The 15671-nt window shown below is 38.6% G+C and overlaps 2 protein-coding genes across 3 annotated transcripts in view; both read right to left on the bottom strand.

Moving 5' to 3' along the window:
- Positions 1 to 5632, bottom strand: part of bsnb (bassoon (presynaptic cytomatrix protein) b) — a 64811-nt gene extending 59179 nt beyond the window's left edge. Inside the window, exon 1 of the mRNA XM_068315385.1 lies at positions 5446 to 5632. Coding sequence (XP_068171486.1) covers positions 5446 to 5624 — 179 coding nt within the window. The 5' untranslated portion in view covers positions 5625 to 5632. The remainder of the gene's footprint in view (positions 1 to 5445) is intronic.
- A 1327-nt stretch (positions 5633 to 6959) lies between these two features.
- Positions 6960 to 15483, bottom strand: bap1 (BRCA1 associated deubiquitinase 1). Of its 2 annotated transcripts, none has more exons than XM_068315276.1 (17): positions 15305 to 15483; positions 15043 to 15072; positions 14860 to 14914; positions 13873 to 14005; positions 12980 to 13099; positions 12842 to 12903; positions 12560 to 12702; positions 12205 to 12283; positions 11944 to 12067; positions 11083 to 11224; positions 10104 to 10288; positions 9492 to 9625; positions 8927 to 9390; positions 8514 to 8755; positions 8267 to 8359; positions 8111 to 8183; positions 6960 to 7850 (listed from the first exon to the last, which is right to left on the bottom strand). In XM_068315276.1, exons 1-17 carry the CDS (start codon positions 15339 to 15341, stop codon positions 7717 to 7719), a joined length of 2250 nt encoding a protein of 749 aa, XP_068171377.1. In that variant the 5' UTR covers positions 15342 to 15483; the 3' UTR covers positions 6960 to 7716. The 2 variants fall into 2 exon arrangements, with proteins under 2 accessions (XP_068171377.1, XP_068171378.1); XM_068315277.1 differs by having other exon boundaries at positions 8514 to 8752.
- Positions 15484 to 15671: the final 188 nt, after the last annotated feature.

Raw genomic sequence — 15671 nt, 5'->3', positions numbered from 1 at the left:
CAAGTAATGAACACAGGTCACTTTCCATGTAAAATATGTAATGCAGTACCCTAATGATCTGTTACATGAGTACGTAATTTTAGACAGACAGAACACATCTAAGTATCCCTATGATGGAGATTCCATATGTTCCTTATTGATTTATTTCTCTGTCTACTGGAAATGAAACTGAATATCACAAATCTCGGAGTAATATTTGTCATATGCTGTCAATTAAAAAATATTTAAAGGTCAAACCAGACAAGACACAGATGTATTAACCTTGAATGCATATCCGTGCATGTCTTCAGTTTCAATGGTGAAATAAAGATGAAAGGCATCAAGCGGAGGATAAATCCTCCGTGAAATGTCTGCTTAGTGACATTGGACAGAAGCACTGCTGTGACCAATGACTTTGGAGGTAAAATGGAGAAGAATATTGAAAATGAAAATGGAAAGATATTTATAATGGAAAACCATTTAACTTCATAACTATTAAGTAGAGTAAAATGAATTTGGTCGTGCTGTGGCATGTACACTGATTGTTCAATAACACGTTTCCTGTGTTGAAGTACTTTCATAAGATCTAATTTATCTCAAGATTTAAGAGGAATTATGAGACTTGATTCAAGTGATTTACGTCAAAACTCATGAGATTTTTTTAAAAAGTAGCTTTTGATTGATCTTACCTACCAGGAATCAGAACAGTAAACAAATTATTTGTGCCAAATTACACATTTGCATAAAATGATAAAGAAATGGACGCTAAATGAATGAGGTACATCTTTTAAACAGCCAAAGCTGGGACAGGGACTATTCAAATATTTACTACACTGATCGGTTGTGGTTATTAAAACTTGTGTGACTATTATGTGTGGTACAGTAGTGTTATAGGCTACGTACCACCGTATCTATTATTATTAAGCTACTTTCAAAATTAATATCATTTATTGTCAGACAATCTTGGCAAACCGTCAAAAAGTATAACATGGATACCCCCATCACAGTTTAGGGTAGAGCCAATAGATTTCCCATGATGTTGGTCAAATTCGAATGCAGGAACTGTCGAGATAAAAATTTATATCTCTCATCTGCAGAACATCAAAAAAAGATATTCACATTAAACGCGAATCAAAATTACAAACAAAAATTTAATTGTTGACAATGTTTAGCATTTTAATACATCAGTTACATTACTATATGGATGTTAATTACTAACATTGACATTTATTGTTTCGGGTTATCTTGATTAAGAACAAGGAAATTCGACACCTTAGTACTTCAGAAATGCGTTAAAAGTATTTTTATCCTTGAACAAACAACATGTTTTCTCATCCAGATAGTCTGGTTCCCCATGAAGCAAAAGAAATTAGAAAAACAAATAAAGGACATCAAGGGTTCTTGAACAGCTTCCTGGGACTGTCAGAGACTGTCAGTCATATACTTCACTGGTCGATTCATGTGTCTGCTTCCAACTATATCAACCATTGTGTACATTGTGTCCAAAAAAAATTTGTGAAACCAGTAGGTTAAGCAGCTTTCAGACTGGTGTCTCCCACTACTGCAGTCTGAGATTATGTAATGTACTGAGGATACTCCATAGGCTTTACAATCTATGTATGATATTCAAAAATGTATTGTGCTTTAAATGAACACGCAAGCTTTGTAGACTTATACTTGTGTCTAGATATTTGAACAACATTACTTCCCGCATTTCTTAAAATCAGTCATTTGTTTTCTGTCACAAATTATAACTACTTTTGCATTATTTGTTTTGCTTGTGACAACCATTTTGCTATGTGTGCTACATCATGTCCAGTGCCTTCATTGCTGAAGCTAAATTAAATATGAGGGAACACTATTTGTAGATGTAGCTTCAGAACGTGGTTGCATCCATCATAGTTCTGGGTTTTATGAAATGCAGCTCTGTTAATGTTTCTAATGAAAATTTTGATTCATGGTGATTGACATTTCTTAATGATTTACAGTGTTTGAAAAGAGCAAACACCATTAGTATGTGTTGGACTGCATGCATTAAGCAGTTTGCAGCTGCTGCTACAACATATGCTGTTACATGACGTAAACATCATATATATATATATATATATATATATATATATATATACATATACACACACACACACACACACGTTGTATATGTTTTATATCATCACACGAAGTCTGCTAACTAAGATGAATATGCTGAGCTGGTCACTTAATAGGATCGACAGAATTTTTTCCACCAGACCTACCGGAACTGGTGAATGCCATTGTCCAGATGGGACTTTTTTGGCTGGCTACATGCTGAACAGCTGGGACACTTTCAAAACTATGTGTCTGGCCCCACTGGATGTGGAAGACGTCGAGGATGTGTACAACTTCACCTCCATGACAATCGGGATAACAGCACTGGGGTTTGGTGTTTTCATGATGCACCGCAAGCTGAGAAAAATAGGATTACAACAGACCAAAGCACAAGAGGATTCCGACCAAGCAGCAGAGGCAACGGCCAGGGTGTATAAGGAGGCTATGGCTATCATGCTGAATGATGCTGTAGCCAGGATGAGTGACCGGCATGAGCAGTCCAATGCTTGGCTCAAGGAGAACATCAAATGGGCAAAACGTTTGGAGGTGAAGGCCAGAAACCGTGATGCTGACGCCAGTGATTGCACAGAAAGCAACATCATCTCAGCCACACAAAGCAAGAAATTCCAACGGCGCTTAAATCATAAAATTGTCCAGAAACAAACCTTGAAATGGATAACAAAATGAACATTAACAAAATTTGAACTCTTCTCAAGAACTGAGAAAGACGTGTGCAAAGATGCATGTCTATTGGACTAAATGGACGGATTAAAACAACAATGTACCAGAATAAAATAATTCAAATTGATTTGTGACATGCAATGTATGAATTGGTTGACAATGTGCTGCAATGAGAAAGATGTTGTTGATTTAGGGGACGGGAACCTTACAAGCCAATGGCTTCTACCCGTCAACCCTTTTTTTTCTTTTCAGATGTTGTTGCTGATGTTCCAACACTGATGAAAGTGAAATCTGTTGTAATAACATGTCTGGAAAGAAGATATAAACGGAATGAATGAATGAATGAATGAATGAATGAATGAATGAATGAATGAATGAATGAATGAATGAATGAATGAATGAATTAATTAATTAATATACGCTTGCATTTAATACAGTTCAGTTTTTCTTTTAATTCTGAATGCTTATCAGTCATTGCCATCAGGACTGGATAGCCGAGTCTGTAAACTGTTACTACTGGAGAAGAAAGCACCTGCTGTGGTGCTGTGTTGGGCAGGGTGGCTCCAAAACCTTCATGAATGCATATGTGAGCTCATAACTATCTCTTTCACAGTGCTGAATAAAATCTAATACACTCTATGCAAAAATGCCTACATGAAACTCATTTCTGTATGTGGTTATATATAGCATATTATGCCCCCATTCATATTAATAGGCAAACTCATAAAATGCTGCAACTCATTTTAATGAAGATAAAAGCCTTCTTATCTAAAGTCTCACTCGAGACACCATCTGACTATTTCTCATGGTCTCACATGTTCGTTGTGGAGAGTATATTAAGGCAAAAATTCACCTCAAATGTTAAGAATAGCTTAAGGATGTTCAGCTACATGAGATTCTCCCTTTTGTTTTTCTTTTTCTCTCTCTCTCTCTCTTTTCATGGCAAACCTTTGGGTAGATCCCACGAAGAAATCAACAGATAATCAAATAATATTATATTTGTGTTAATAGGAATTTATTCCTGCACCACAGCTAATATACACAGAATGAACAGTCAGTCTTTTTCCCACATAGAAACCCATAGGCACAACTAAACATGAAAGGTTGGGAGACAACATGACACAGCAAGTCTGTAGCTCACCAACATACCTTGGAATCCCTTATGGCAAAAATCATGTAATCTGTCAATGATAAAGACCTTGGCCATGAATAATGGATTGTACAATTAATTCATCTTCTTAGATGACAAGATAAAATGCTCATAATACAGACTGCAAGCTGTCGAGGCAAATCCAAAATGCAGTGGAGCTTCCGCTTTTGCGCACTCATGCTTACAACTGTTGAAATGTGCAATTACTGCAATATCAGATCTTGTTGAAAGGGTAATCCCTACCCCACAGTAGAGCTGTGTATCAGCAGGGATCTGGTGATTTGTCACTATTTGTGTCACAATAGAGGAGTTATCATTCAAGATATAGTGATATATTGATTTACTGTAAGAAAGTTTGTTAAATCAATTTAATCACTGACTGACACAAATGTTTGAATATCAACTGTTAGTTTAAAATGGATATAAATGTTTTAGACAATCAAGACAGTGTCTCGACACAAAACATGCTGATATTGAAGCAAATCAGTATATTCTAATACTGTTCCACTCAACCATACACACCTAAAGGCTACTGCATGTCAGTAAGTGTTAATAATACATTTGTCTTGTTATAAGATAGCAATTAGGCTTTCATATCTAACTGCTACAATAATTGAAATATTTCGTGTAAGCTTGTCATAACGTTTTTTTTAATGTGCCTGGCTCAGTGTCTGGGTTTCCTGTGAAAAAGGAACACCACTCTTCTAAAAGGAATAACCTCTTGTGTGCAGTTGACGATGGTGAAAAAACAATCTCCACCAGCTGCATATATTGATTTGGACTGAGATCAAGTCCTGTGCTGACAAATGACGCTAGTGTTATCTCTTGCTAGGATTGCCATCCAGAAACACTGTCAACAGGACCCAGTCTCCTCATCAGGAGGAAGGTGATTCCTCAAAATGACTTAGTATTTACTGATTCTTATATCGAGGTAGGCTCATAAAATCAGAGTGTAATGGAACCATCCGAGCCAAGTGCATTTTGCATCATTTCCATTTCTAATTCATTTATCACCTGAGATTACGGAGGCATTAATATTTGTGCCGTCTATCCCGAGGTATTCCTATTTACTTGACACTGCCTCCTAATGAGCTAAAAAAAAACAACAAAAAAAACACCGTCGGTCATTCATTCATAATATTTATCCACTGATGCATCAGGACAGAAACCTAGAAAACGGGCGTGAAGATGCCTAGTGAAGCGTGTGATGGCTGTTTACGTATTATTGATTCTAGCGTTGAATATTAAACGTGTCTCAGGCCCAAATTGACGTTGAGTAACAGGGCGGTGCTACCGAAACGCAAAAATGTCTCCAAAGGGATAGTGAACCGTGTTGACAAGGCTATTGATATAAATAATTGAGCGCACATTCAAGTCTGTCGTCACTCATACGGTTGATCCTATATATGTATATGTGTCAATTTCTACATATATAGATTGATATATTTATTCACCATAAACTATAAATGTGTCATGAACGCCTTGTCGTCGTGTAACCTTTCCAATTTCTCCCCAGTCTGGCGGAAAACCTTCCTAGCTATCGCGGCTACCTGTTAATCCCCGGCCCGGGTCCAGCCCCACTTCCTCCGGCTGGCGCTCCGTTGCTCGGCTTGATGAGCTGTCCAGAGTCCGGTGGTGCTGAAATGGAAGCCGAAGCCCCCGCTGCAGGGACCGCGGGGCCGGCCTGTCCCGCTTGTCCCTCCCCTTCCATACTGGCCTCGTTCCCCATCGCCTCGGGATAGGTCTCGACGGAGATAAACGATGTTGTAGTTGTTTCAACAGCTGTGGTAAAAAGTCAGATGGAACTCAGCGCTGCTCCCCTTCCGCCATCACCACCTACAATTCAGCATCCCGCACAGAGCACGCGCGCTGACGGAGAGGGTGGGGAAGCGCGCTGACGCATTTAGCGAGAACGTGCGCGTTCACGCTGCTCGTTAATTTAAAGTCACTCGCAAACGCCTCTTGAACGTTGTTGACCCTGTCCGCGTCTTCCCAACCCAGGAAATTTGTCTGAAGTCTGTTTGAAAATTTAAATAACTGAAACACAAAGGTCGGAAAATTGTTGATTATAGCTGTCGGAATTTAAATTTTTGCCAGTTTCCTTGACTTATGCAATACCCAATTACATAATTTAAAGTTTCTGAAAATATTTTCTGCTAGAGTAGATATAAAATATTTCGCAAATAAATAAATAATCATTTAAGCTGTGACAACCATTAATAAAATTGTTTAAAATTGTTTGTTTAGTAGTTTAAAAATAAATATTTTTAATTATGTTCTGTGTATGGTGACGTCAACTGCAGCTATTGAACGTGTCTTTCTAATAAACAATGGTGACCTAACACTACAGCATGGTTCATTCAGCAAGAAATCATGATTACATACTTTGAATGATACATACGGTTTTACTTAACACAGGGCCATAAGTGGCTTGGTGGAAATTTACAAATTCAAATTCCAGATTTACAAATGCGGTATTCTGCTAAGTCTCCAATGCAGGTAAAATGAGAAACAAAGTGTGTACGTTCTCCCTCAGAAATGACGCCAGTTATTAGTCTGAATACACATACAGCTGCACCTCAGCCCACTCGTGGGGCCACAACACACTCCTTCTACTGAGGACAAATTTATTATGAATGAGAATCAGAGTAACATCATAAAGAGGGAAGTGACTTTTAGTGGTGTGACTACTGTACTTGTAACGACTGCACCCTCTAGTGTACACCAGTGGTCACTACAATAAAATTCAAAGGGGTTCACCTGCTCATCACTGAGCCCTCACATCTAGAGATAATCACTTTCATTCTCATTTGCACATGAAAAGGCCTGTTTCTGGACTGTAGGATAAAAATTGGAAAAACATGTCAACTCAGGAAAACGACAGGGACAAGCTTACAAAATTTTTGTGCAGTTCTGGCATACATCACATACAGTATAATCAGTCACAGTTAGTGTACAGTAATCAGTAAGATAAGTCACAGTATAATCAAGTCATTATAAAGCTTAATAATCCTACGATAAACATTGTCTTCTCATCAGTCATTAAAAAAATGATCGTAGCAAGAAATTTTAATTGTCTTTATTGTAGAATGAATCAGCAACCACGGTGGACAACTGGAATCAGTGTACAGGTGAGCCAATTAACACATACATATGTACAAAATACACAAGTGAACACATCCAACTTAACATTCACTCTGACATTAATTTCAGTAAAAAAACAAAACAAAACAAGGTTGTTCCATTAACAGACCCTCAAAAAACATACATTGGACATTTCCAATGAAAGGAAATAACTTGCTCTACTACGACTTCTTAACTTTAAAATTGTCCTTGAAGAATACGACTAAAAGATGTTTTTTTATGTTCTACAATGACTTATCCAATGGATTATATCTGAAATGTTGTGGATAAATAAAAAAAAAGTTGCTATCTATTGTCAAAACATTCAATACTTCATTGGCATCATAAAAACATGAAAATGGATTCAGCTGAGGAAATATTGATTTGTTTCTGTCTTAAGTAACACTTAGCAAGATGCTGCATTGAGACATTGTCTTTTTTTCATATATACAATCTGTCAATAGTAGTGGCACAAGAAACAGCAACATTTACATTGAGGCTAAAATGGTATCACATTTATACATAAATGACCAAAGAACTAAAAAAACATATTGGTAATTTCCAAAGAAAGAGAAGGCTCTGCCTAAAATACAACACTATCCAGCCTTTAGGAAACTGTTGGATGAGTGCCTCTGTTTCTTTTTCTCTGATTGCAGGTGTTCACAGGAAGAATTTCTGTACAGATGTTATGATTGTAATTACTGCCGCTTGGCTTTGTAAGGTCGAGAGCGTTTCCTGCGGTCAGGCTTCCTTTGTTTGTGTAATCGGCCGATGCTAACTCCCTGCCGACGACGCACAGAAATGTTTTGCTCCACAAGGCTGGCCAACATGCCTGCAGAAGAGTGCAAGTCAGAATGACTGAAGAAGCAAAATGCATAAATACCATGAAAAAAAAAGATGTTTTAGCTCAGTTTTAACTCAATTTGCATATGTGTGGTGGTTAAATATATACTTATGGTTTTGTTTTTTCTTCTTACAGGCATTCAGCACAAAAATATTCAGTGTGACTAAATGCAAAATCCTTAACAGTAATGATCCTCTCCAGATAACCTGACATATTACACAGAAGAAAAAGAAGATTTTAAGGTTTACCTTCTTGTGCCAGCATTGATATAAAGGTGCAGATGAACTCATCATAATTATGTGTCCTCCTTTGGTCATCAATCTGGTTGAATGACAACAACAGTTTGATTAACAGATATTTAAAAACAGTCTCACCAGATATATTAGATTGTTCATGAAACCTACTTTATATTTCTTCCTCTTCTCCACTTCCTCCTTTAGATAAACCTCATAATTGACAATATCAGCCTCTACACACTTTAGTAGTGCAAGTAGCTCCTGCAGGAAACAGAATGAGAACAACTGACATAACTTTTGAAAACAGCTCCCTAATTGGCAGCACAAGCGTAAATGTGAGACTAGTGTGTAATAAAATGCTTTCAGGCTGATAAACTTAGCAAGTTACACACTAATCTAAAACTCTCAGACTTACTTTGGGAGAGTATTTATCCCCAGGGGGCCTGCTATCTGCAGTGGTTTCCACCGCAATAGGCTTTTCCTTGCTACCTCTCAAATCTGCTCCATATTTGCCCTCCTCCTCTTTCACCTCCACAGATGGGCCTTCATCTCCCTCATTCACGCCTTCCTTTTCTCCTGCGACGAGGCTCGTTTCCTCTTTGTCTTTTGTTTTCTCATGCGTACAAGGCTGTTTTGTGCCATCAGCAGCTGAATCTACTGAAAAGACGAAAAGATACTTAAAAATTTATCAAAGATATCAGGATTTAGTCAATCATTAAATCAGTGTCTGTTAAATGGTCAATAACTTGAGCGTTCTTAAAAATGCTTACCGCAAGATATTTATTAAATGTAAATACAATAGACGACAGAAAAGATGTTTCTACTCACCAGATGGAGGGAGAGCAAAGATGACTCCATCCTCCTGCAGGTGTAACAAGGCTAAGCTGACAGAGGGACCCAGTTCTCTAACAGCTCGGTTATGCCTGGAGTCTAGCCTCAGCATCTCATCTTCTCCAAACAGCACACGAGACAGATGGGATGCAACTGGACTGGATGGGCGCGTAGCAGCCTGAGAGCGTGCGGGTGAACGCAGCGGGGAATTGAAAGCGCTGCCAATCTCAGAGGCTGTGTCGGTACTTTCGTTGCTGGGAGTTGGGGAAGGCTGTGAAGCGGATGTGATGCAAATGCCCCCAGTGCGCCCTTCTGTGCGTACAGAAATGGGTGTGTTGAGGGCATCTTTCCTTTGGGCCTCTTTCTTCAGCTTCTCAGCCAACACCGTGAGTGCAATCTGGCTCTCCATTCCAGTCCCAACTCGTCCCGTTCGCGAACGCAAACTGACCTTACGTCTAAACCTAAGGATAGGAAATTCAAAAATTAATAACTAAACACTAAAAGCAGCACTAACTCATCAGAATTAGGCTTTCTTCATTAAGTTAGTAATTCCTATAACAACCTGCTAGATGTGCCTGTGGAACCTGTTACTTCCTCTTCCTCGTCCTCATAGTCATCTTCATCATCTGAATATGAGGGTTGGGGGGGTCCCGGCATTCGAGAGCGCGCAACTCCAGCAGCAAGATCCTCCTCCTCCTGTAAATTAGAGAAATTTAATAAAACCATGGCATTTCTTCCACAGTTCAGAGTGCTAACTTTGTAACTGCGTTTAAAGTGGGAGACAAGAAAACACAACAAATGCCATGAAATAGATTTGCATTTTGTCAAAAGGGGCCATATTGGTAAAGATATATTCAACAGATCTTGCAAAAGAGTGTGATTGCTCAAAATGAAGAACATCTAAAGAAAATACTTTAGTTTCTAAAATATCACATATGATCATATCAGGGTTTATGAAATAAAATTCACCAGTTTTTGAGTTGTGCCTTCAAAACCCTGAATGAGACCAAGTACAACTTAAAACCAACAAAATTTTTTAATGTCTTAAACAAATAAGGGAAGTGTGAAAACACACACACACACACACACACACACACACACACACACACACACACACAAATCAAGCAGTGGTCATTTCTGAGGGAGAACGTACACACTTTGTTTCTCATCTTACCTGCATTGGAGACTTGGCGTAGTTGTGGTTGTCCAGGAACGCAGGCAGGCGCTGGACGATGGGGTTTGAGCTGTTGACCTGCTGAGGACCTCCTCCTGCAGGGGCTGCTGGTTTGCCCATGATCTTAATGTTGCCTGAGTTGCCGGTGCCATCTTTAGCCTGAACTCCTGATTCATCCACTGAATCTACAATAAGCAAGAGAGAATGTTTATGACTACAAAACCTATAGTCCAAATGTGTGACATTTCCCCCTGAAACCCCCAAAACAAAACATCATGAGTACAGTATTTTCCGCACTATAAGGTGCACCTAAAACGTTTTAATTTTCTCAAAAACCAACAATGCACCTTATAATCCAGTGTGCCTTATGTATAGAAAAAGGTTCAAAATAGGCCAGTCATTGAAGGTGCACCTTATAATCAAGTGCATCTTATAGTCCAGAAAATACTGTACAGTATATGACCTATCCTGTTTGTCTTTTAAGTTACAACTACTGTTACTGTATACTTTGGAGAAGATGATCCATCCTTCGATTAACCTTAAAATCATTTATCTGGAGAAAACCATCCGTTTTCTTAGAGACAAGACGACCGCAATGGTCTCGTCTACAGTTCCTTGTCTGCCACACGAAAGACAAATAGCAACATACGCTCACACTCACACCTATGGACAGTTTGATCAATGCACCCAAGCTGTGTGTTTCTGGAGGTGGGAGGAAGCCACAGAACTTTCTTGCTGTGAGGCAACAGTTCTACACACTACACCACCCTGCCGCCTACAAACTTAAATCATTTTATTACACATATTATATGATCATCTTTAATTTATTTAAGTACTGTAAGTCTGATTAAGCTAAATGTAGTTTGTGTGATGCTCTGGAAAAGAAATTATCATAGATGGTGAACTTAACGATAATGGTGTCCCCCTGTTTTTTTATATTGTTTAGACAAAAACTGTGAAAATCCGTCATCTGAACTACCTGAAGATGGCTGCTCAGTCGCCTGGGTTGTAGCTGGTTCGACCTCTGCCTCTTTCTTCATTGTAGTAGTACTATCATCAGGAGAGGAAGAGTCCTTCTCCTTCTTGTCATGGACAAGCTCAGTCTGAGTGAGTCGGATCATCTTAAGACAACATACAAAAGATTTTCCATAAGATATTCACTCCCATACACAAAAACAGTTAACCACATTAGAAGATCAGAACAAACAGGGCTGTATCATGGTGGTCAAAAGCTACTCAGCCATTAGCAGCGGCTGTCAGGTTCTAAATGTCTGTGCCGGAAGGCTCAAAGTTAAAGGGGATTTGCCACTTAAGAACCAGTCATGGCCCTTTGCTGGTTTGAAGTTTTTTGTGGTAGCTGTGATGCAGGTGTCTTTCTGTGTATGTCTGAGTGTGTGTGTGTGTGTGTGTGTGTGTGTGTGTGTGTGTGTGTGTGTGTGTGTGTGTGTGTGTGTGTGTGTGTGTGTGTGTGTGTGTGTGTGTGTGTGTGTGTGTGTGCATCTGTGTAAACCCATTTGAACAATACATTACTGATAAGGAACATGGTTTTACCAATTCCTACAGTAAGACAAAAAACGTGGGCTGCTCGCCTCTAGAAAGAGGGTGTTCACATTTGTGTATGTATTCACTTCTAAATGATATTATTATGACTATTAATGTTTCAGTAAAATAAAATATATAATTACTTTACAGGTTTCTCATCAGTCTGCAGTATGTTTCCATGTATCACATGATGAATGTTCATTTTGCAGCGCTGCAGTTTAACACCCACAGAAACACTCGACCAACTCCTCTGACACAAAGTATTTAGCAAATGATGAAACTGGTGGCAGTTTCTAACCTTCTGTAGACCCTCCAGAACAGTCTGTCGGTTCCTCTTTAGAATTTCAAGTTTGGACTCATACTTCATCCTACGGTCAGGCACCACTGCCATCAGGTTGAAGCGAATGTCATGGTATGGTTCACTGAAAAGTAGTACAGCAGCAGCATGAGAATGAAGCCTTGAGGGTGTGTGTGTGTGTGTGTGTGTGTGTGTTTGTGTGCATGTGTGTGTGTGTGTGTGTGTTTAAAACAGTTAATGCTCTCCTTGCTCAGGACTCACCCGGCAGTAGCCAGCCCAATCCTCTCCATGATAACCCGCCGAGCTTTATCTGTCCATTCCTCCTCCTCTCCCCAGGGCCCTACGACAAAATGACATATTTGCTATGTAAGTAGCATACCCATAAATATTAGTTGTTAACAGCTACATAATATGGTTATAGACAATGTTTGATGTCCTTGAAAGCAAAAATCCTAGTTTCCTTTTGTTTTAATCAATAAGAAAGGAGGCCACACCTGACCTCAAGCTACATATGTCATTTAAGTGTCTTAAAATAACAATAAAATCAAATTAAGACACCAAAAAAGCAAAAAATTTGAGTTGCAAAAATAGGACTTTGATCAGTTTAATTTCATACCATGGTCAATGGGATAGGCTTTGAGTCCATCAAGTTCAAAGAGGCGGTCTTTGATGGGCACATAACTAACAAAGTGAAAGGCTTCCATGGTCCGCACAGCACTGATCCCATTCTGTTTCTCAGGCAGGTGTCTGGGCTCCGGTCTCCATAGAAACACAGGAAGAGAGCTTCAGAGACTGATGGATGCACAAAGCCTGATATCTTCCACAATATAGTCAAAAAACATTTAAGATTTGCACAAAATCAGAACAATCTGAAATTTAAAAAGTAATCACAGACTACCTGGCATGACTGTTATGTGCTCTGGCAAGCTCCGGGGCATTCCCTATTGCGTAACCTTTACTCTAACAGATACATAAAAATCAAAAGTTAAACACAACATGACGAGTAAGAACTTATGGGTGAGTGTGGAAAGCTTACCTCTGGACTAAAGCCTTTTGTGAAAGCCTTCATACGACTAAGAGTTGTGCCGAGTTCAACACCACTGCAGTTCAGAAGCACACTCAGTAAAGCATGGGTAGCGCAGGAATTTGGTATCAGCTGGATTTAAAGAAAAAAAAAGACGGAATAAGCAAAAGTCTAGGTTACAGCATGACATTTGTATACAGTATATATTCATACAAAACATGAAAAATCAGGCTCTTGTGTTTTGAGTGGAGTTAAAGTAAGAAGAAAGAAGGAAGAGGAAGATGCTTAAGAAGCTGTTATCAAATGAATGAAAGAAAGGTCCCATGAAAAACAAGTTTTTTTGTTCTTTACATGTATACACTGGTTCTCCTTGTGCCTACCAACTCCTAGAATAATAAAAACAAACGGGTTCTGCATCAACTCTGAAACCCACCCACTGGAAAAACGGTGCTCAAACAGGCTGATTAGACTCCTGTTGTGATATAACAAAAGGAGTGATTGGCATAGACCAGCCCCGTCTGTACAAGAACACTCCCCTCTCCTCGGATAAGGGGACACTCTTCCCTGAGGTGAAGTTTGTAAATATTAGCCCATGCTACGTTAGCCCTATCCTCACTGTGAGAGGGGTGTTTAAAAGGCAAGGTAGGTGTTGGGAGATGGAGTTCATTAGCATTTAATGGTGCAGGCACAGAAACAGTTTGTTCTCAGTAGACCTCATTTGAGCGACTTTGAGACAGCTGAAGTTAAAGACCACCGATCAGATTCAGGCAATACATTTTGAATACAGTATAGTTGGACATCTAACAGCTGTGTAGAATTGATTAAAAAGAGTATAATATGGGACCTTCAACATAACAGAAATTACTTCAATAACTGCCAACATGTATTATCACATAAACATTTACCTGATGAGCAAAGAACATATCATTTACAATTTCCTCATCAATGACAGAGGTCTCATCCACCAGAGTGTTAACCTTCCTCCTGGATCGACGTTCTTCGATCCACTTGAACAAGAAGATGAACCCATAGACAGGACTGAAAAAATTAAAATGGTGTCACAATCTGTTGTTAAAAACCAAAAATAAGCAAGAAAAAAAATATGTCAACACAGCACTGTATGCAGCACTGCATACTCAACAGTTACATCACAAGACAAGTCATTTAAAAGCACCTGAGCCAAAAAATATCTTCCTTTGACTTTTTGCTTCTTGACAAAATGGTGGAATCTAACAGTTTACTGGCTTGATTTAATAAACCTATTGAAAACTGAAATCCACAGTTTGCTCTTGTAGGTGACATATTTCATTATGACTAGCACTTGTTTGTTTTTAGGCTAACTAAGCATGCATCGTGATTTTTTTAATTGATGTTTTCATACACGATTCCTACTGGTAATTGTTCTCATTCAATACCTTCAAACCCACTTTTTACCATAGATATTAAAGCTATGTGTTGGAAATTCCTTACCACGTTTCAGTCAATGGAAAGAAAATAATTACAATGTCTAGCTCCTGAGTCGGTTTTTACATTCTAGCGTATATCTTTAAAAGTACACATGGGAAAATTTCATATATAAAAAAACAAAAATCATAACATTAGTCATGACCAGTCAACCTTAAAACCAGCAATGTGGAGCAGAGAAATAATGAGAAATCACCCACAATGTTTACAAAACACTTGCACTCTTCTTGTACATCTGTCATTAATTAAATGACTTAAAAGATTATTTATTGCTAATTTATTTAATGTTAAAATTGACTTGCTTCCAAAGCTGTGTTCTTTATTTGTAATTTTGTTTTTCATATATAATTAAAAAAAAGTTATTGGACTATGCTTGGACACTGCTCAATAAAACAGAATTGCATCAAAATTGGCTACAAGTTTCGTACCTTTGACATCTGCTTTGAAGGTCATATATTTCCTCCACTTGGACACCTTTGATGCCTATAGAATTCACAAATACATACGGAACATTTCTTCCATCATGTCCGTGACTTCAACGTGAGTAGGATATATATGTGTTGACCTTTCACTAAATAAACATATTTATTTACTCTATATGAAGTACTCACCAAAATCTTCCACTAGCAAAGTGAACAGCCCTAAAATACAACAGAAAAGAAAAGTAAGACCAGTGTAGTCTTTTTATCAGGGGCATCACAGTTCATATTTCGCCCTTTAAGTCGCTACTCAATTTCTGAGCACGATACAAACTGAAATGTAACGTTGACCATGTCCTTATCTTTCTTTTGACTTTCTTTCGTTGATAAACAAAGATGCTTTGGTAAGACTTTATGTGGAGGCTAACGTGAGTTAGCTGTGTTGAGTCCTCACCTGGATCGCTCTCGAGCTCCAGCCACCCTTTGTTCATTTTTGCATTTGTACACAGAAGATTGATAATTAAGACGTTTTCCAGTCCATGACCCAAAGATGGGAACGCATATCTAACGATAATGCAGTCTCCATTCACGAACTACGTGTAGAAAAGAGCTCTAAACACAATGGACAACATAAACCGCCCACAAATACGTCATCAAGAATCGACGGGTGGTCGTCAAAAACATTCCTACCTTACACTTCCGGTCGTAGGTCCTATGAATGAATCCATGAATACCGATGAGTAAAATGAGTAAATGCCATACTTTTTAAACCATACAAATTCTCATATTTGTGCATGAAAGATACAAAAATGGCTTTTTTC

The sequence above is a fragment of the Antennarius striatus genome, chromosome 5, assembly GCF_040054535.1.
Source record: "Antennarius striatus isolate MH-2024 chromosome 5, ASM4005453v1, whole genome shotgun sequence".
Lineage (NCBI taxonomy): Eukaryota > Metazoa > Chordata > Actinopteri > Lophiiformes > Antennariidae > Antennarius > Antennarius striatus.
Note: the sequence above shows the minus strand (reverse complement) of the source record. Positions and strands in the feature narration are given on the sequence as shown.

Excerpts from the sequence above, each read along its gene's own strand:
- bap1 (XM_068315276.1), bottom strand. The coding sequence starts at position 15,341 with ATGAACAAAGGGTGGCTGGAGCTCGAGAGCGATCCAG. Across the intron at positions 12,703-12,841 it reads GCACATAACAGTCATGCCAG|ACCGGAGCCCAGACACCTGC; the intron begins GTAGTCTGTGAT and ends GTTTCTATGGAG. Across the intron at positions 9,626-10,103 it reads ACGCCAAGTCTCCAATGCAG|GAGGAGGAGGATCTTGCTGC; the intron begins GTAAGATGAGAA and ends TCTAATTTACAG.